This window comes from Pleurodeles waltl, chromosome 12, assembly GCF_031143425.1.
Source record: "Pleurodeles waltl isolate 20211129_DDA chromosome 12, aPleWal1.hap1.20221129, whole genome shotgun sequence".
NCBI lineage: Eukaryota > Metazoa > Chordata > Amphibia > Caudata > Salamandridae > Pleurodeles > Pleurodeles waltl.
Genome location: NC_090451.1, coordinates 618,153,782 through 618,175,442, shown reverse-complemented (window position 1 = coordinate 618,175,442; position 21,661 = coordinate 618,153,782). Strand labels below are relative to the sequence as shown.

At 47.7% G+C, this 21,661-nt stretch overlaps 1 protein-coding gene across 1 annotated transcript in view; it reads right to left on the bottom strand.

Annotated features, from left to right (window-relative positions):
- Window positions 1-4,959: 4,959 nt before the first annotated feature.
- The window catches only part of LOC138267161 (tyrosine-protein kinase Fer-like), a 194,930-nt gene continuing 178,228 nt past the window's right edge, over window positions 4,960-21,661 (bottom strand). The window contains exon 11 of the mRNA XM_069216011.1: window positions 4,960-5,102. Coding sequence (XP_069072112.1) covers window positions 4,960-5,102 — 143 coding nt within the window. The remainder of the gene's footprint in view (window positions 5,103-21,661) is intronic.

Below are 21,661 nucleotides of genomic sequence, written 5' to 3'. Positions count from 1 at the left end.
ATGGTGCGACGGGCACCCCTGCCACATTGGGAGGCCATCCCCAGCTGAGCCTCCGCCGTCTTCTTGCTCCAGCGGCGAATGTCCTCCCATCTTTTCCGGCAGTGGGTGCCCCATCTCTGGTGGACCCCCAGGGTCCGGACTTCCTTTCCTTGGGGATGGCACGCCAAATGTCCTTCTTCTGGTGGGCGCTGACATACATGACATGCTCAAGGGAAGAAGAGAAGTCATTACCAACTGCACCGCCGATGTGAGTCCCCCCCCATCCCTACCCTTGCCATGTGGCCCATGGATTTATCTTCCCTGGACTCTGCCCCCTTCCCTCTTCCAACCGGCCCTCTCCACCCAGGCATAGCCAATACAACGTGCTCCCTGTGTACTTACCTGTTGGTCTGGAGGACCGTAGAGTAGCGTGTACTGGGGGAGGACCCCGTCTACTAGCTTCTCCAACTCCTGAGAAGTGAAGGCAGGGTCCCTTTCCCCAGACGCAGCAGCCATTGTCTCTTCCAGACCGAGGTCACAGCAGCACTTACAGTGTGGGTCCTCTCCTGTCGAAGATCAGGTATCGAGTGATTTAACAGATAGAAAATGGCGGTCACGTCCGCGGCGGTGCGTATCATCACCGCCGGCGCACTTCATCATTGGCTCCTGGGACCCATAGGGTCCAATGTTAACCAATGCAGCATTGCGCCGCTGTCTATGACCGCCTACTGCGACGGGGTGCAACACCAGCGCAGTGACCTCACATTCCCATTGTCCCAGTTTAGAGGTCAGGCAGCCGCCATTTCAGGGGCCCACATGGCTTCATTTACTACTGTGTCACACATAGCTAGGCCTACACTCAACTCACATACAGGAAGGGTTTTGTGTTTGGTGTCATGTTCTGTGTATCTGTGGGTACATACCTGGGAATTTGTTGACTCTGTGGTCGCTGTTGTCCTTCCTAGGCACAGTCAGCTGGGACATTTGAGAAGATGGCGGAATCCTCCGGTGTACCGACCGCTGGTGGACCTGTTGACAATGGAGGAGCGACATTTAATCGTCACCTACAGGTTTGACCGTGCCACTATCCAGGAACTATGTACCCAGTTGGAGCCAGACCTGATGTCACCAATCCGCCATCCCACTGGAATCCCCCCTGACGTGCAGGTGCTGTCAGTGCTCCATTTCCTTGCTAGTTGGTCTTTTCAAACAACAGTGGCCATGGCATCAGGGATATCCCAGCCTATGTTTTCCAACGTGTTGTCCAGAGTGTTGTCTGCCCTGCTGAAACACATAAGGAGCTACATCGTTTTCCCTGAGGTGGAGGATTTGCCCACAGTGAAAGGTGACTTCTATGCCCTTGGACATATCCCCAACATCATAGGTGCTATTGATGGGACCCATGTAGCTCTGCCCCCCCCCCCCACAGGAGTGAACAGGTGTACAGGAACCAGAAGAGTTATCATTCCATGAATGTACAGATGGTCTGTTTGGCAGACCAGTACATCTCCCAGGTAAATGCTATGTTCCCTGGCTCGGTGCATGACGCCTACATCCTGCGGAATAGCAGCATCCCTTATATGATGGGTCAACTCCAGAGGCACCGTGTGTGGCTATTAGCGGACTCTGGTTACCCCAACCTGTCATGGCTATTGACCCCATTGAGGAATCCCAGGACCAGGGCAGAGGAACGCTACAATGAGGCCCATGGGCGGACTAGGAGGGTGATCGAACGCACCTTCGGCCTCCTGAAGGCCAGGTTCAGGTGCCTCCATATGACAGGTAGTTCCCTATTCTACTCACCGAAGAAAGTGTGCCAGATCATCATCGCCTGCTCAATGCTTCACAATCTTGCTTTGCGACGCCAGGTGCCTTTTCTGCAGGAGGATGGTCCAGATGGCGGTGTTGTGGCAGCTGTGGAGCCTGTGGAGCCTGTGGACAGTGATGAGGAGGAAGCTGAGGAAGAAGACATAGACAACAGGGAGTCAGTCATACAGCAATATTTCCAGTGACACACAGGTAATAACAGTTTTTTTACCATTACATTCACTTTCACACTTCTACCTCTATCCTGTCTGTCATTTAATAGCAGTATTTGGTCACTGAGTTGTACCTTTCCATTACGGTTTCACAGGTGTGGTTAGCAACGTGTGTCATCTGCTTGCATCCTTCAAGGACTTGTGATGTGTGACATAGGTATGTTGGCTTTACAATTGAGAACGCATTTTGACACTCTCATTGATAATACAAATTTAACAAATCACAGACTGACTCCAGATTGTTTTGTGGTTCAAGGGTGTTTATTTATGTGCTCACAAATGGAGGGGGGTTGTAAAATGGTGATGGGGGACGGTGGAGGAATGTCCATGGCAGAGTCCAGTCTATTGGTCACACCAGTGCACTGCCCATATGGGCATAGGAAGTGGAGCTGGGGCAGTTTAAATCTGGACAGGGTAACAAAGTGAGACAGTGGGAGGACAATCAGGGTGGTCTCATTTCCTGGCGGGGGTCTTGCCATCTTGCTCTGTCCTGTTCCTGGATCTCAGGGACCGCTTGCGTGGTGGTTGTCTGTCTGCAGGGGGTGGGGTGCTGGTGTGGTGGTCCTGTGGCGGGGCGTCCTGTCCACTAGCGCCGGCGGAGGTGGTGGGCAGTTCATCGTCCAGGCTAGTGTCAGGGGCCCCTTGGAGTGCCACGGTGTCCCTCATGGTCTGCTGTATGTCCTTCAGCACCCCTACGATGGTGCCCAGGGCGGAGCTGATGGTCCTGAGCTCCTCCCTGAACCCCAAATACTGCTCCTCCTGCAGGCGCTGGGTCTCCTGAAACTTGGCCAGGACCGTCGCCATTGTCTCCTTGGAGTGGTGGTATGCTCCCATGATGGAGGAGAGGGCCTCGTGGAGAGTGGGTTCCCTTTGCCTGTCTGCCCCCTGTCGCACAGCAGCCCTCCCAGTTCCCCTGTGTTCCTGAGCCTCCGTCCCCTGGACCGTGTGCCCACTACCACTGCCCCCAGGTCCCTGTTGTTGTTGGGGTGGTGGGTTCTCCTGGGTTCCCTGTAGTGGTGGACACACCGCTGATTGACGTGTCCTGGGTACGGAGGTATGGGCCCGCTGGGTGGGTGCTGTGCTGGTGTTACCAGAGGGTGGAAGGTCAGTGTTGGGCTGTGCCTGTGCAAGGGGAACCGACTGTCCCGAGGCCCACGATGGTCCGGGCTGGTCATCAGGATCCAGTAGGGCAGAGCTGCTGTCATCACTGTGGGCCTCTTCTGTGGGTGGAGTGGAGATGTCTGGACCCTTCTGTGTGGTGATGTTCCTTAGTGGTCCTGCAGGGATATAAGAGCATGATTATTGCATCTGTGTGTGTAATAGTGTGCTATGGGTGGGTGTTTGTGTACCCCAGTGCAAGCATTCCTGTGTGTGGGTTTGTGTGATTATGGTTAGGGGGTTGTTCTGGGTATGTGCAGTGAGCATGCTTTGGTGAGGGGTGACCATGCTTAGTTGCGTCATGCAGGGCTTGGTGTTGGGATGTGTGGTTTGTGTTATTAGTACACTAGTGAGGATTTGGAGTGATAGGGGAGGGGGTGAGGGTGGGGTTGTGTGATAGCATGCAGGTAGGGTGGGGGATATGATAGTTAAGATTTGACTTACCAGTGTCCATTCCTCCACCGACTCCTCCGAGGCCCTCTGGATGCATGATGGCCAAGACTTGCTCCTCCCATATTGTTAGTTGTGGGGGAGGAGGTGGGGGTCCGCCGCCAGTCCGCTGTACCGCAATGTTGTGTCTGGATACCACGGAAACGCACCTTCCCCCGTAGGTCATTCCACCTCTTCCTGATGTCCTCCCGATTTCTTGGATGCTGTCCCACTGCGTTGACCCTGTCGACTATTCTGCGCCATAGCTCCATCTTCCTGGCTATGGATGTGTGCTGCACCTGTGAGCCAAATAGCTGTGGCTCTACCCATAGGATTTCCTCCACCATGACCCTGAGCTCCTCCTCGGAAAACCGGGGGTGTCTTTGGCATGACATGGGGTGGTTTGGGTGATGTGTGGGGTGGTGTCAGTGTTGATGTGTGTGGTAATGTGTAGTGGTGTGTGGTGTATTGTGCGTGGAATGTTGTATGGGTGATGGTGTTGTGTGCCTCTGTGTGGTGGGGTTCTCAGTTGCTGTGCTCTCTGGCCTTTGTCTCTGATTTTTGGTTGTAGTGGTTTGTGGGTGATGTGGGTGTATGTTTTATTTTGTGTTGGGTGTGTGGGAGTGGTGTGTGTATGTGTATCAGGTGTGTGTATTTTGAATTGTCCAATGTGGCGGTGTTTTGGAGATGTGTGTGTATTTTGAGCGCGGCGGTGTATACCGCCAATGGAATACCGGGGTTGAAAGACCGCCGCGTGGATTCATGGGTCGTAATAGCATGGGCGTGTTTCTGTTGGCGTGGAGGTTTCGTTTTTGCCAATTTTCCACTGACCTTTGGTGTGGCGGAATTGTGTGGGTGTCTGAATTTCGGCAGATTCCGAGATGTGTGTCATAATAGCTGTGGCGGAATTCCACGGCCGCGGCGGTGTATTGGCGGTCATCTGCACGGCGGTAAGCGCCTTTTACCGCCAATGTTGTAATGACCCCCATAATGCTTTATGAGTCAATAAATATATTTTTTCAAATATTCCATTCGGTGGCTTGAATTGTTAAATTATTGAGCTGACAGTTTTTGATTATTGTTCACAACATATTTTCCCTGCTCTGCCGCTCTGCATTCTTGTTGCCAAGGGCCCTTTTCTGTTTCTGACTGGACTCACAGTAACCTGTCGGGCATACTGTTGCCTTCAGTCTCCTTTTTACAATACAATAGTTGTGCACCTCCCCAGCTCAATCAGTCAAAATTACTATGAGAAAAACACTGGAAAGTGAATTAAAAGTAAGGAAATACTTTATATAAATTTCAATACATTTGACTTTTAGCAATGACAAAAAGAATAATATATGACTGATTCTCATTCATATCTCCAATTCAGCATTGACACCTCCCGGAATATTTCATAAAACTTGGGTCGCTCACTTGGGTTGGTCTCCCAGCATCTCAGCATCACTTCATAGACCTCCACTGGGCAGTGTTCAGGGGCACGCATTCGGTAACCTTAGAGGAAAGGGAGGAGAAAAACACTTGAAGACAGATTCTATATGGTAAACATTTGAAGGTGATTGTCCCCTTAATCCCTCAACTTTGAGCCTTGCTTTAATTTTGTCCTTGGTACCTCAATGACCAGGTGCAGTTTTAGTGAGACATTTACACTAGGGTGACCATGTGGCTCTATGGCAATAGGACTGCATGTTTACAATTCTATCTTTTTAATGCATTTTAGGAGTTGTAATCTAGACTCACTCCGAATAGACTTAGGGCCTCATTACGAGTGCAACGGTCTTCAGACCACCACACACTTGTGGTGGTGGTGGTGGGACCGCCGCATTCCTGGCAGTCCCACTGCCACATAACAACTTTGACGGGCGGGACTGGCTAAAGACCGCTGTCACCGCCAGAAACATGGTTCCAGATGGTTGGAGGGCGGTCTCAATTGTGATCAGCCACGGTGGCGTGCTGATCACAACTCAGCTTTCCTCCAGCCTTTCCATGACAGTCACCCTGCCATGGAAAGGCTGGTGGTAAACCAGTGCCGGGAGCCCCCTTGCCCAGCGCTTTCGGAATGCACACTGTCTGCTTTGCAGACAGTGCGCATTCTGAGGGTGCTGTAGTGCTACAGTATTGGCCTCAGCTCCCTTATGAAAGCCTAGACCAATACTGTAGCACTGTTCCCGCTGTCAGCCCAGCAGAACATCATTTTACAATGTAGCGGAAATATTGTAAAACGAAGGAGAGGGATGCCACCACTTATGTAAGGTTCAGTACATATTTCACCCATGCTCACCAAGCTCTTGGTGGTCATCTGGTCACCCTATTCAAAGCAATATTTTTCTATATGGATTCAAAGTAAATCTGACGTGAGAAAAAAAAATAACTTGAAGGTAATGTCAACCTTCCCAGGCCAAGTTAAGAATTTTTTTATACAATAGTTTCTTGCTCAAGAACAAATCTTCAATCGAGAATAAATAACACCAGATTCTTGTCTCAGAAGGCCTGCAGTAAGATACATTAGAACATTGGAATGCTGGGGGCTCCATTGAAAACAATGGAGTTCTGCGGGCTTTTACAGGCCGGTAAAAGCCCGCAGCGCCAACATTCCAATGTTCGCTTTGTTCACAGCAACAGCTGTGAACAAAGCCTCACGGAGCCCGAGGGGATTTTAATCCCCTCGGGCTCCGTGAACATTTTTGTTTTTAATAGAACATTCTGCCCTGTGTGGCAGAATGTTCTAATAGCCTTAGAACCCGCCGTAGCGGGCTCTACCGGCTATTAAAGTCCCTCTCCCTTGTTAAATGCCCTCGCCTTCGGCTTGGGCATTTAACGCGGGGAGCGGGCCTTTAATAGCCGGTAGAGCCCACTACGGCCGGTTCTAAGGCTATATTAAAGTACTTTGCCTTTATTAAGTGACAAACTTCATATAATCTAAATACTTCAGGTCCCAAGACCTGAATAGTGTAGATGTGTCCAAAATCAAGAACACAGCTAGAACCACAGAGAATGTTGGCAAACACTAAAAGATGTTAGGACAGCTGCATAGGAGAATCAGATAACTACACAGACTCTATGGTTAGATCTAGAATTCGTAAGCCAGGCCACCAAATTTAAAGTTGTCTGCAACAGTGTAAGACATTTTTCCCAACATGGCTACGACATAGTCACTTGAGCCACTTTGGAGAAAAACAATGTGATGACAGGTCTGCCATGCCTGTGTGTCAAATATGTCATTACTTATGGTATTCAACAACAAATTCAAAAGTGAAGGGTCATCTTTGGGATTAACATAACTAATGGCGTCTGTGTGCTGAAAGATTTCTCCCAAAACATCGGGGACATTTCAGGATTTTTTTTGCACTGGACTTCCATTATGTATATGATGATCTTCAACAGAAGGACTATCATAGAAATGGTATTGGAGGAAGCTTTCCTGTATTGGGAAAGTCTTCCATTAGTGTCTGCTGCACAGAAAGGGTGTTTCCTATGGCGGAGGTGACAGCGGCTTTACCATCTGAAACACCTAACTCCAACACCAGCAACGAAAAGAGGAGAGATGGGACCCCCAAATCTCAGCCATTGCTTCCTCCTGTACCCTGTGCATCAACAGAATGAGTCTTATTCTGCTCCTGCTTTCAGCAGAAGCCAGGAGATCTGTTGTAGCAGCAATTGTAGGATCTAGATTTGGTTACTGTAACTCTTTATAACTAGGCATTTCTAAACTTCAAACAGTCCAAAATCAAGCTGCAAGGCTGATAGCCTTAGCTCTCTTATTTATCAAAGCTAAGCCAACTCTGGATACGCTGCATTGGCTGTCAGTCCATCAGAAAATAAATTTTAAAGCAATGTGCATTGTACATAAGTGTGTATGTGGAAATGCGCCTCGATTTGTTAAAAACAGGATTACTAGACATTCTCCCACTAATACCCTTTGTTCCACTTCTGTGAACCTGGTTTTTCAACTTTATTTCAATAAACCGTTTTGTTGTCACAACCTTGCTTTGAGCCGGGTATGAGAACGGGATGCCTGTGCACTACTCTCCACCAAGTAACAGTATGAGAAGAAAATGAATCTCCAACCTACTAGTTCACAATGGAGGAAATGGGGATTGGAGAAAGGAGAGAAAACACACTGGGGTACATGTCACGCGTCCCAGCCGTTTTAGATTTTTTTTTAACTCTGGCTTGCACTCTCCCATGGAGGTCAGAAAGAAACCACACATACCACAGGGACCAGAAGTCTAACTATAAAGACAAAGGGAGCAATTCTGAGTTTGGCAAACAGGAGCACCAGTCTGCCAATCTCCAGACGGGGTGGTCGCCACCTGGCTGGCGACCTCTGTGCAGGCCCCACTTTGACTTTCCCACTGGGCTGACTGACGAAAACCAAGTTTTCCGCCGGCCATCCCAGTGGGAAAGTGGTGGCAGCATTGTTGCCAACTCATAATTCAGCCAGCGACAATGCTGCCGCATGCAGGGGGAACCAGCAACCTCGAAATGTGCACTATCTGCACAGCAGACTTCAGCGCCGCCCTGGCTAATTACAATCTGCACCTGCCGTCAGCCCGTCCAGATCACTGACCCACCATCCTCATAATGTGGCGGTTGGACCGCCACCGCGGCATTGGTCTTTGGACCACCAATGTCGTAATAAGGCCCAAAGGCATGTGGTATGTAATAGTAGTGGTGTCAGTATACGAGTATGTAACAATGCCCAAACCCTGTTTCTTTTTCATGATACTCTGTAGGCAAATGTCGATGCAGGATCTTCCTAGCAACCTTTCCCAAGCTTGGGAGCAGCATAAGACTCTGAGAAGTAGCGGTTGCATGGAATATCACACAGCAGGTTTGAGTCAAATGAGCCTTCAGAGACACATGAAGTACCAACAAAGGGTACACACAAGGGAAAAGTAGGACAAAGCAAAGGTGCAGGGAAACACCAAAATGGTGATTGTGCTAAATGGACATAAAGCATACAGCTAAGCAGTTGGAGGCAACTTGGTACTGCCTCTCAGCTGCTTAAATTACCCATGATGTGGTCCTACTCAAATGTAATTGGCTGTCCTAGTCCCTCTTGGCAGTTTCTCAGCCTGGCCTCTGCATCTGAAACAACTTGCACTCCAAACTAAAATCAGGCACTCTTGTTGACATTTTTAAAATAAACAGAAAGCCCTCTTTCGCTCAAAGTTTCATAAGTGAGAACCAGCACACTAGAGTGTACGAGTGTGCGTTGTTTTTTACTAATATTTAAACTAAACTAAGCTGTAATGGTTGATCTATGAGAAGGGTAGACCTGATTCAACCAAGCTTTCTTGCACTGGCTGTCACATTTTACCTTGTACTATAATTAATTTAAATAGAAAAACAGGTTCTATTTACAAACCTTGGGAAATTGGAAGGGATCAAATGCAACCCAACCTTGTGATAACATCTATGGCTACACTCAAACACGACTGTTTCCTAGATGTCACACTGTTGCAAAGGTCTAAGAGACATATTAATGATTTGTATTGCCTTTTTATTAAACAGATGTTGACAAAAATGACAGGTGAATATTTAGGAACATACTAGGAAGTATAATCATATCTCCTTTACGCACAAGATAAGCCTGGGCGCTCGAGAAGTGTGGCACTTTCTGGGGTCCTTGGGTTCCTGAGGCTCAGAATATCCAGTACGAAGACCACAGCTGCATGCTGGGGGAGTTGTTTACTTGGGCCTGTTTTCACTCAGGCCCCTGGGCTCCTGGCTACTGCTCCTTCTGTCATCAACTCCAAATGGCATTCACCCCCCTGGGTGTGAAGTGGTTTTGCAAGACTACTCTGTAGATATTTTATTTTAGGTTTCTGTTCTCTTTTTCTTTTCCCTTTCCTTTCTTGGTTACTTCCTGACTTTCCCAATCCATTATGATTCCTGTCATGCGGTGTTTGATGCTATTCCCTTTTTCTGTTAGTCTGGGTCATCGCAATTAGGCCATTTACCTTCATTCTTTACCTCACAGTCTCCACTTGCTGATCATAACTCTTCTGTATTGGGACTTACTCTCCAGGATTCCCGACAACTGTTTTTTTTTCTAAACTATGAAGACTTCATCAACAAGGATGTGTTCTTCTGCCTTTTTCCTCCTGAGAAGATAGTTGCTTTTTGATGGCACTAGCCTACCACCTATTCCAGAGTGGATTCCAGAAAAAGTCCCCCTTAATTTGCCATTGGAAGACCTGGATCTAGATAAGGGTACGCATTCAGCCCTGAACACAGATACAACAAACAATTGTGTTGTATTTTGCACTTCCTGTTGATTTTGGAGTCTGATTATGTGGTGTATGTTTGGTATGGTATGTCTAGTTTGTGTGGTTAATTTAAAACTATAATTCTTTTTACGGTTTGGTGCAATGCAATATGCAGAACACAAACCTGCAAACCAAAGTGAAATAACCAGAACCAGCAAACCAGTCACAAAAGTTTGTGAAGCATGTGTATTTCATTTGGGAATATGTCTGACCTGAAACACCATGAAAAAAGCAGAAATGCGCTCAACTGCTCTTCCCCGTTGTATGAAAAAGAAAGTCACACAACCCTTGTTGTGATCAAAACAACTTTTATCAACCTACTACATTTTATGAACGGCCACTGCTTGGGCCTGTTTATTAAGGCATTCAGATCGCTTAGGGTGTGTTTCTGGAGGCCGTTTCGTTTTGTTTAAGTTTTGTTTTAGGAATATGCTGGTCCATCAAACTTGAGGTGTTCATTCCATTTCATTTTGTAACATATTTTTCTTTATGCCGGCTTCTTTAGGCAATTGGGCTGTTTTAAGTTATTGCTGAGTAACAATGCTGGGGTTTTAAATATAAGTAATTTCTTCCTCTTAATTCTGTGTCTAGCCAATGTGGCCTATTTTCATCAGCTGCGGCTACTCCGCTGAGGCGGGGGAGCATCGCTCCACTGCTTTATGCAGTGGACCAAAGCGAAAAAATGAAATAATAACATAAGGTTATTATCATTGTATTTTTCCATGGGAGCCAGGTTAGGGCGGGGTGGGGCTGGAGGAGGAGGAGGAGGACTGGAGGCGGAGTGGTGAGTGTACATAAGTGCGCATGACGCTTTGGCCGGCCGCGTTTGGCCGGCCAAATAGCCATGCGCACTTTGCATTTCTCCACCAGGCTGTATTGAACAGCCAGGAGGAGGAAGTGCACAGGACCCTACTCTCTGTCTGAGCGCCAAAGCAGGGCGCTCGGACCAATCACGATGCTGCTGCCATGCTGTTGACAGCAGTGTTGTGATTAGAGGGGAGTCTGGAAGCCTTGTGCCTCCGGGAGTCCAAGGAGGATGGAGAGACGGAACCATCTCTACCAACAAGGAGGTAAGTTTCTATGATCTACTAGTTTTCACATTCACTGGAATTTGATTTGCACATTATTTTGGGGCTGCTTGTAGCAGTAGTTGGACTGGATAATGCAGCTTATTTTTTAATATCTTAATTTTTTAAGCGTAGCCATGTGAATTCAGAGTTGTGCATCTACTTAGCTCTATGAGTTGGCTTTAGTAAGAGACATTTTCAGCATTCTGTACCCTTTGATGAAAACATCCCTATTCGTCACTGTTATCCATCTATAAACATCTATAATTCTATATATTTCCAGCAAATGGGTGGAATGAAAAGCTTAATTAGGGCTTCCCCACAGAAGGGCCAGTCCTAACATTTTTTCAGATTAACCAAGGATTTGCCTTTAATATATTAGTTTTAATCGTACCGTGATGGACACAGAATAGATTTTTGCATAAGAGCAGGGAGAATTCCGAATGCATGATCGGTTTGCATTTAGGTACTGCAATGTTTTAACCTAAGGTGCAATTCTCAGGAACCGAAAGTGATGACTCGCGGTTGTAGCTTTTTTAATTTAGTATCATATCGTAGTAGGAGAAAAACATTTCCTGTGATAACATTTATGTTCATTATAGTTTGTGAAGTGGTTGGGGAAAATGGCATACAAATCATAATGGTGGGAGATTTGTTCACAAGGAAGAAAACACCATTGTGAAATAATGGTAAAAATGTGTGTTTTTACATCTTTATTCTGTAAAAAGACCAATGTTGTGTCTTTGCATATTTGGTAATAGTTGGTTCGCCACTTATTTGGCACAACAATGGCAATACATTTTGGCCCATAGTTGATTTCCTGATGGAAGTCGCTTAGGTAAACTGAAGTTTAAAGTTGGATGACGCGGGTGTCCCAGGGTAGTCGGGGGTTACTTGGCCTCAGGTGTGCTATGAAGCCACCTTACTGTTGGACAAAAGAATGAGCAGCAGGGACCTCATTGGCACTTGGTCCTCAAGGAAACAAGGCAGAACTCTTCAAGGCGTACTCAGGGAGGCCGTGTGGGCAAGAAACCTAACACTCAGCAGAGAGACGATCAGACTCACTAATGTTACCATTCCCACCGGTGCCTTTACTTTAAAAGGAAAAATATAATTTATGTTACATCTAAATTATACAAATGAAAATGTAAATGAACATGGTGAAGGAACAAGCAATGTAATACAGACATTACGTAATTAACAAACCTCCCCATAATGGCTTTAAAAAGCGGGGGGGTCAGTCAATTCTGTAAGCCACTGCATATAGGCTTTGACAGTATGTCGTCAAATTGACTGAAACGCTGCCCATGTGCTTTGACAAAGATTTTCATAATCTGAAAGCTACTGCCTATTGGCTCAAACAAACAAAAAATTACCAGCAGTACAACACTACCCCTTAACTGTGCAACAGGAGCCATACTATGTGGGACCTTCCCAGAATGTTGGACAGCAGCGCACCATAAACTGCCTCAGGCTGGGGAGTGTAGTCCGTGGTCCTGACATGTCCTGCTCCTAGTGCTTCAACTGTTTCTTTCAAAACATCTGTTCCTGACTTTTGGGGACGGCATGGTGCAATTTGAGATTCTTAAAAAATTCCGCAGCCCCTACAGGCTCACACTGCACTCGCCCATTTTCACAAAATAAGGCAAGGGAAAGCTTATGAGAGCTCACAGGAAAGGTTCGATGTGATTTTCTCCAGGACTATGGAAATCCAAATGTGGCTTAAGGGGTCAGGGTCCTTCCACATCAGACTATTCCACTGTTACACCTTCTGCCCAGAAAGACGGGACAGAGCAGGGGCCAGCGGTCTCTGTGGGGGCACTCAGGCAGCACACTGGGATTAAGGGACGGAAGGATCGTCCCACAGTACTTTTCAGGCTGCTCCTTCAACTGGTGTTTGATGATGTAGATTTCCAGCTCCTTTACTGCAGGTAGCTGAGATGGGGAATTCCTCTTCTAGGTATCTTCCTTCGGCAGTGGAACCTCAAGTGTTGCTTTCTCCACAGAAAGGGGGCTTCTTCCTTCAGGCAGCACGTCTACCAGGCTGTAGGATTTCAGTTTCCATTCTCAACTTGGCAAGGGATCTGGCTGTTAAAGTTCTGGAACTGAGAATTGTTCTCAAACACACTGAAGCCCATTGCCTGGGCACTGGGCAATGAAAAATGCCTAGACCACTTGGAACCCTGACCTAGGATTCGACCAACAGCTGGCAGATACAACAAATGTGAATTCTACAGCCCTCTCTCCTTTGGGTTTTGTCTGGAGTTTGGAGTGTCACCCATGGTCTTTGATCTGTAGAACCAACAGGAAGTAGTGGTGAAGTAGTGTGTGCTCTCACAGGGGAAAACAAAGCTCCAAAGAAAGGAGAGGCAGTCAACCACCAAGTAGAGAAATCTGTTTACAGCAGTGCCTCTCAGGGAAGGGGAGCTATGAAGCGACAGGAGCTGTCTTTGCCCCTCAGTATGAGCCTCCCACCCTCTAGCTACTGGGGCCAAGCTCTTTTCACTTCAAATGGGGCTTTGGAATGGTTCAGGGCTGGCCATCCTTCATTCAACAACCCGAGCAGGGTCATCTTATGCCTTTATTTTCTTAGGTACCCATATGGAGGAGTTCCAAGATGGATTCCTGTTTCCATACAGTAACGCAACACACACTCACTCTACATTGTTGAGCATTAGCTCCCCTAGAGATAGCTACACTATTATCCAAAAGTCACCAAATTAATGATTTCATTTTGAGGAAGTACTGCATGCTCTGTCATTCTAAAGTGCTAATTAATGGGTGATCTTGCTGCTTGATAATGCTGATGGTTAACGCATTTCAGGGAAGCAGACAGGCACGGCTCCTCCGCTAGGGCGGAGGAGCGTCCCACCTCCAGCGGCAGCAGCTGCCAAATATCCACAATAAAACAATAATAAACTATGTTTATTTTTGTTTTATTGTAGAAGGAGTGGGGCCATGGGCTGTGACGAGCACGGAGGGGGAGTGCTCAGCACTCCCCCTCAGTGCACATGTATGTTTGGCCGGCCGTCTCGGGCCGGCCAAACATACATGCGCACTAAGCTCTGTCCAACCTGACACTGCGTTGCCGGGTTGAAGAGAGCAGGCAGATGCTCTTAGTCTGCCTCGGAGCACCCTTGCTGGGCGCTCCAACCAATCCGAACGCTGCTGTCATGCTGTCTGAGCAAAATGAAATGCCCTGGAGAAAGGGTAAAAATCTGAAAAAAGATAGTATATATGTATATCCGCAGAGCTGGGAGGCCTGGGTGGGTGTAAGGAATCTGCAGCTAGATAGAGTCTCTACTAGATAATTCATTACTGAAGGTAAGTAACTTGTTCATCTGATAGAGACTTCTAGTTGCAGATTCCTTACCTTAGAATAGATACCCAAGCTATAATTCCTGGCGGTGGGTTGCGAAGATATACTTCACACAAGGAAGTCCTGCAGGACCGAGCGAGCAAAATGCCCCTCTCTTCTCACCTGGCTTTCCAGCCAGTAGTGTCTTGCAAATGTGTGCAAGGAAGCCCACGTTGCCACCTGGCAGATGTCTAGTACTAGCACGCCTCGAGCTAATTCCGTGGTTGCAGCTTTCCCTCTTGTAGAGTGAGCCCTCAAACTCTCAGGAGGCTGCTTCTTAGCCAAAGCGTAGCAGATTTTAATGCAGAGAAGGACCCAGTGCGAAATGGTTTGTTTCTGGACTGCCCGCCCCTACTTTACACCAACTTACTCCACAAAGAGTTGGTCATCCACCTGGAAATCTTTTGTGCGGTCAAGGTACAACGATAACGCTCTTTTTGGGTCCAGACAACGGAGACGCTCCTCTTCTTTAGAGGGATGTGGTGGAGCAAAGAAGGTGGGCAGGGTGATATTTTGACCCAGATGGAAAGGGGTCACCACCTTGGGGAGGAAAGAGGCACGAGTTCCGAGGACTACCTTATCAGGATATATTCTGAGATATGGCGGCTTCGATGATAAAGCCTGCATCTCACTCACTCTCCTGGCCACTAAGAAGGCTGTCTTGATAGTGAGCAGCCGGAGAGGACAATTATGTAAAGGCTCAAAAGGAGCACACATTACAAAAATGAGCACTAGATTAAGGTCCCACTGGGGCATAACAAAAGGCGTAGGTGGAAACATATGTACAAATCCTTTTAAGAATCTCTGTACAATAGGAGACTTTAACAAAGACTGTTGATCAGGCAAGCGAAGAAAAACCGATAAGGCAGAAAGATAGCCCTTAAGAGTCCCTATGGAGGAACCCTGTTGGGCGAGTGACAGAATGAACAGAAGGATATTAGAAAGAGAAGAAGAAAGAGGATCAATAGACCTCTCTGTACAATATAATACAAAATGTTACCAAGGGCAGGCGTAAACCGTCTTAATAGAGGGACGCCTGGCTGCCAGAATGACATCACAGACTTTGGGAGGGAGGTCATAAACCATCAACTGCCGCCGCTTAATCTCCATGCATGAAGCCGCAGAGTTGACAGGTTCGGGTGGAGAACCTTCCCCTGCTGCTGCGACAGAAGATCCTCCCGAAGAGGCAACCTGATTGGAGGACTGATGCTCATTTTGAGAAGCTCTGGATACAAGACTCTTCATGCCCAATCCAGAGCCACTAGGATTACTTGGGCCCGGTCAGTCTTGATTTTTTTGAGAACTCTGGGCATAAGTGGTATGGGTGGAAAGGCGTACGGGAGGCCTGAGCTCCACTCGCAACGAAAAGCGTCGCCTAGCGATAGCCACCTTGGAAACTCCAACACGCAATTCTGCTGACATTGCGCGTTCTCTTCGGAGGCAAACAGATCTGACCAAGGCTCTCCCCGTTGCTGAAAGAGTCCTTGTGCCACCTCCAAATGGAGACACCATTCGTGATCCGCTAAGCATAGCCTGCTGAGTTCATCCACTCTGGCGTTCAGAGAACCTGCTAGGTGTTGAACCACTAGGGTTATGCCCTGGTGTTCCAGCCATATCCAGAGACGTAGAGCCTCTTGACAAAGGGTCCACAACCCCACACCACCCTGCTTGTTGCAGGACCACATGGCGGTAGTGGTGTCCATGAACACCCACACTATCTTCCCTTTACTAACAGGAAGAAATGTCTTTAATGCTAGTCGGATAGCCCGAAGCTCCAACAAGTTGATATAAAGCCCGGATTCCGCTGGAGACCAGAGGCCCCTGATCTCCACCTCTCCCAGATGGCTGCCTCATCCCACAAGTGATGCATCTGTCACTACTGTTAGATCTTGTTAGGGAAGAGAGAGAGAGAGGAGTCTGCCTTTGACCCAATCGCAGTTCACTAACCACCACTGCAGATCCTTTGCAGTTCTCTCCGAGATCTGAACCATGTCGGTAAGATTTTCCTGATGCTGTGCCCATTGGAACTTTAGGTCCCACTGCAGAGCCCTCATATGCCACCTGGCATGCTTGACTAATAGGATGCAGGAAGCCATGAGTCCCAACAGCCTCAGACTCTGTCTCACCGAAATCCAGGATAGAGGCCCAAACATCGGTATCATAACCTGAATATCCTGGACCCGCTGCTCAGGAGGATAGGCCCAAAACTGCAATGTGTCCAGGACAGTTCCGATGAAAGTGAGCTTCTGAGAGGGAGTCAGGTGAGACTCTGGCACATTTATAGTGAACCCCAGCGAGTGCAAGAGGTTCGCCGTAGTCTGGAGGTGGGTGACGAGAGTCTGGGGCGTCCAAGCCTTCAACAACCAGTCGTCGAGGAAGGGGAAGACTGAAATCCCCAACCAGTGCAGATGAGCTGCCACCACCGCCATCATTTTCATGAACACCCGAGGGGCGCTGGTGAGACGGAAAGGGAGCACGGTAAACTGAAAGTAACCGTGGAACACTTTGAACCGCAAGTAACGTCTGTGGGGGGGCAGGATGGGGATGTGAAAATACGCATCCTGCAAGTCCAACGCTACCATCCAGTCTCCTTGGTCTAGGGCAGACAAAACCTGAGCAAGAGTGAGCATCTTGAATTTCTCCTTTTTGAGGAAGAGATTGATGTCCCTTAAATCCAGGATAGTGCAAAGGCCCTTATTCTTTTTGGGAATCAGAAAGTAGCAGAAATAACAACCACTGCCTACTTCTAACATCGGGACCCTTTCTATGGCTCCCTTGGCCAAGACAACCGTAACTTCCTCACAGAGCAAGACCAAATGATCCCCCATCAGCTGTTCTTTTACTGGAGGGATAGAGAGAGGGAAAGACTGGAAAGGGAGGGAATAGCCATCTGTATGATCTGCAAGACCCATTTGTCCGATGTGATATACTGCCAGTGAGGGAGATGAAATAGAATCCTCCCTCCAACTGGACGGACATGGTCTTGCAGAACCATGCTAGGAGGGCTTGGGCACTGCAGAAGAGGGGGGCTGTGTGTGTAGAAGCCTCGAACAGGATGAAAGACAGACTGCTGACGAGCCGGAGCTGAAAGACCCAAGGATCTGGCCGTAGCTCGAGAATCCTTGAACCTCTGAAGCGCAGAGTCTGCCTTCTCACCAAAAAGGCGAGAGCCATCAAAAGGCATGTTCATCAAACTCGACTGGACATCTCCTGAAAAGCCAGTAAGACGTAGCCAGGTGTGGCGATGGAGGGGCACTGCCGAAGGAATCGCCCTGCCCAGCGAGTTGGTCGTGTCCAAGCCACACCTGATAGTAAACTTGGCTGCATCTCTCCCATCCTTGACAGCCTGGGTGAGAGTGTCCCGTACGGCCTCCAGGATTTGGGGCAGCACCTGTGCCACTGTATCCCCTATGGGAAAAACAGCCCAATAGGCAAGAGGTGTTTACTGACCTCAATGCCAGGCTGGAGGAAGAAAACAACTTCTTTCCCAGATGGTCCAGTCTCTTGGATTCCCTATCCGGAGGGGCAGAAGGGAAGTCACCACAGGAAGTGGAGGCTTGGACTGCCAAGCTCTCCGAGTTTGGGGGTTGGGTGAGGAAACTAGGGTCGTTTGGAGCAGATCTATGGCGGCGGCAAATTGTCCAATTCACAGGAACCCCTGTGCTGGGTTTGGACCATGTTCCCAGAAGGACATCTGTGAGGGCTTCATTGAAGGGTAACATCAGCTTTGATGTAGCAACCTCCGGCTGAAGCACCTCCATCAGGAGATTAGTCCTGACTGCCACTGTAGGCAAGTCTAAGTCCAAGACCTCAGCTGCCCTACGCACCACCATGGCATAAGATGCACCCTCCTCCATAGCCACAGCGGGAGGAGAGAGCATGCCATCATCTGGAAAAGTATCCAGTCCACTGGCTTCCCTTAGATCCTCATACCAGTCCGGTTCATTCTCCAATCCATATTCTAAACGGTCCTCAGACCCATCCCACTCCTCTCCTGTGCCTAGCTGTTCTGAATAAGCCTCAGGCACTGATCTGGGCCTAATCGGCACCGTCGAAGTCGGAATCGGTGTCGTATGACATCATTATGGCTCCAGATCATATGGAATGAGGATGGGGCTACCACCACCAGTGGCCTGTCCGGATCCACTGTCAGATCCCGGGGTCCCCAACGGCGCCGAGGCCGAAGCCACCAATGCAGAATCCGATGGGGCCCCTGCTGACCCTGCGGGGCCCGAAGACCCACCCGAGGGTGCAGCCCACTCAAACACAAGGTGATAGCCTTGTAAAATTATTTGATTTGAGCGGGGTCACTCCGGTCCCTGGAAAAGGGGGAAGACGCAGAGTTGGCCCTGGCGGCGGCTTCACGGAGCAGCGGTCGGAACGTCGACAGTCCCTGGACGCCTCGTTGGCCGACCGGCATGGCGAAGTCGAAGTCCGCTTGGACTTCTTCTTTTTCTTCTTGTGCCTGTTACCTGAATGCCCCGAAGACCTTGAATGCGAGGAAGATGACTTGGGGCTCCTGGAGCGGTGCTGCGACCTCCTCCTAGAGTGGAACCGTGACCTCCTCGGAGTCGCGCTAGCTGAAGACGGCTGCCGGTCTGCTAGAAGCTTGAGAGATCTCTCTCTCAAGACCTTCGGAGCCATGGTCCAACAGTCGGGACATGACTTCGAATCGTGGTCCTTTTCAAGGCACCAGAGACACACCTGGTGTGGATCCGTAACCGACATGGTGCGATGACATGCACCACACGGTTTGAATTCAGTCTTTCTCGAAGACACCGCTCAGACAATTAGAAAAATCTTCGACAAAACTGTTGAAAAAAGGGTAGCTCTTTCCGGATCTGTGCTTAACTGGCACGGAAGGAAAAGAACTGACATCCGCGCGCTGGGGTGGTGCCTATATAGGAGGCCATGACGTCACAGACAACTCCAACGATGCTGACGGTGCCACGTGGAGCTGGACGATGCACGAGGATCCAAATGATGCCACCTGACGGTGTGCGCAGGGTACTGCTCAGCAGAAAAATTCTGGATTCAATGCTGACACCACAGAATTCTAAGGTAAGGAATCTGCAACTAGAAGTCTCTATAAGATCCATATTATAAAAGATACATACATCCATCAAACACTTTACATAATTAAATTTCACACATGTGTAACTATCACTCTGTGTGCTTTGCAGAGAGGTCAAGAATTGGATGTGTGTGTAGTCTAAGCACGTTTACAACCCACTGACAGGCATTGTAATAAACTGACAATGCCTTCGGCCTTAGTTCGAGTTCTCATCATGCCCCATCAAAAACACCTAAACTTAAGTTGAACTCACCCGGACACCTCAAAGCTACTCAGTTCCCAGTATGCACTAGACAAGATTCATATGTTGCATGAAAAAATACAGAAACATACATCTGGAAAAATCAAATAATTTAGTGAATGCAAATGTTGTAAAACATGTGAAATGTAAAAATGGGCTGATTAACTTTGACAATGATTTCATTAAAGGTTTTTACTATCATTGATGAGAAATTGATCTGTGTGTTTGCCGGTAAAATTAAGGACTTGAATATAAGGTCCATAGGGTACTGTTTCGAAGTCGGTTTTACCTGCCCCCTTAAAGCACTAGTGCCTGCACTTCTCATGCTAGGAAAGCCTCCCAAATGTGATATAACTGTGAGAACGGCACCCAATAGCCACTGCTGAGCTGTGTCCAGACAGAAAGATTATTTGGAAGTGTCACAAAACATCCACGTAGGTGGCTCTCATAGAAACTAATGAGGGACCAGGTTGTGGTGAATGTTGGAAATCCCATGTGCAAGGAGTAACTTAGGCTTTGGATGATGGTTGGTTTTGCAGGAAAAGATAATAGAGGGAGGTGGCCGTGTGAGTCTAGGTGTAGGTTGTGGGTTTATTCAGTTATCTTGTGGTGTAAATGACACAAGTGGTGTACAGATGTATGACGGAGCAATGCATGCCTTTACCACACAGTCTTTACCATGCATGTACCACTACCACGCACATCTTTACCATGCATGTCATTACCAAGAACATACATAGGGGTATACTATAAGAACCGTTACCACGCCTATCTTTACCGCACATACTACTACAACGCAAACCTTTATCACATAACTTTTTTCGGTATAGGAGAATGGTACTAAATATAACTAAAGTATGTACTTTGAAAAAAATAGCTAATACAGATAGTGAAAAGCTGCACATATACATATTGGGCACAGTTTAACTGTAAAATTATGGTGTATATTAGCCCGTACAATTACATTTAAAAAAAAAAAAGTGCATCGATTTTGCATTGCATGGCGCTTGTCCAATCAACATACTACATGCCAAAGCAACACACATAAAAACCACGCAATACATTGGTGCGCGACGCAAAACAGTTTTTAACACCAAATGTGAAAACTATGCAACACTGCGGAATGCTACATAACATTGCACCAGACCAACACCAAGCATGGCTATAGTATACAAATAATTTTCGAAATATTTAGTAATAAAAAAAAAAATACGAAAACCTAACTCAACATAGAGAAATATTTCATATTTTATAAAAAAAAAGCTAGACAATGGCTTGAGCAGTGCAGGCCCCCCTGCCCAGCACCCTCGGAATGTACACTGTCTGCTTTGCAGACAATGTGCATTCCGAGGGTGCTGGTGTGCTGAGGTATTGGCCTCGGCTCCTTAAGGGAGCCGAGAACAGTTCCATATCACTGATCCCACCGAGCTGACAGGTGGGAAAGTTGTGAATCAATGTTCCCGTCGTCAGCATGGCGGGAACATTGTAATATACAGGGGAGATGCCACCGGCATGGGGGTGGCACTCTCCCCACGGCATTGGTGGTCCTGTTTTGGGTCCGTCAATGCCGTAATTAGGCCCTATATTTATTTTTTTAACAGAATTTTGGGAACCAAAACAAAAACACATTTTTATGTACATTTCACTTATAATTATATATCTTTTTAACCAAAAGATCATAGAAAAAATGGAAAATCGGATGAAGCAAGATATATACATTTCAGAAATTGAATCAGGATGCTAAAAAACAGTGGCTGCATTTATTGTTAGGAGAGATTAAAGGAGCCCAGGAATCTTTGAAGGTGTGCTAAGTATTTTTCATCCCATTGCAAAGGCAGAGCGGTTACTCTGAGTGACACTGTGGTAAGGGCCACCAGAACTAAACACTCTGCCTCCGCAATGGGGATTCGCCAGTGAACCCTGTGCTCAGTTTTGAGGGAGGTAGCCCAGAAAATCCCCTTGCATGTTGCTAATAGTATTGCCACAATACCAAATTTGAGGAGAATGGTTCAGAGGCAAAAACGGGTAAGTAGTCCCC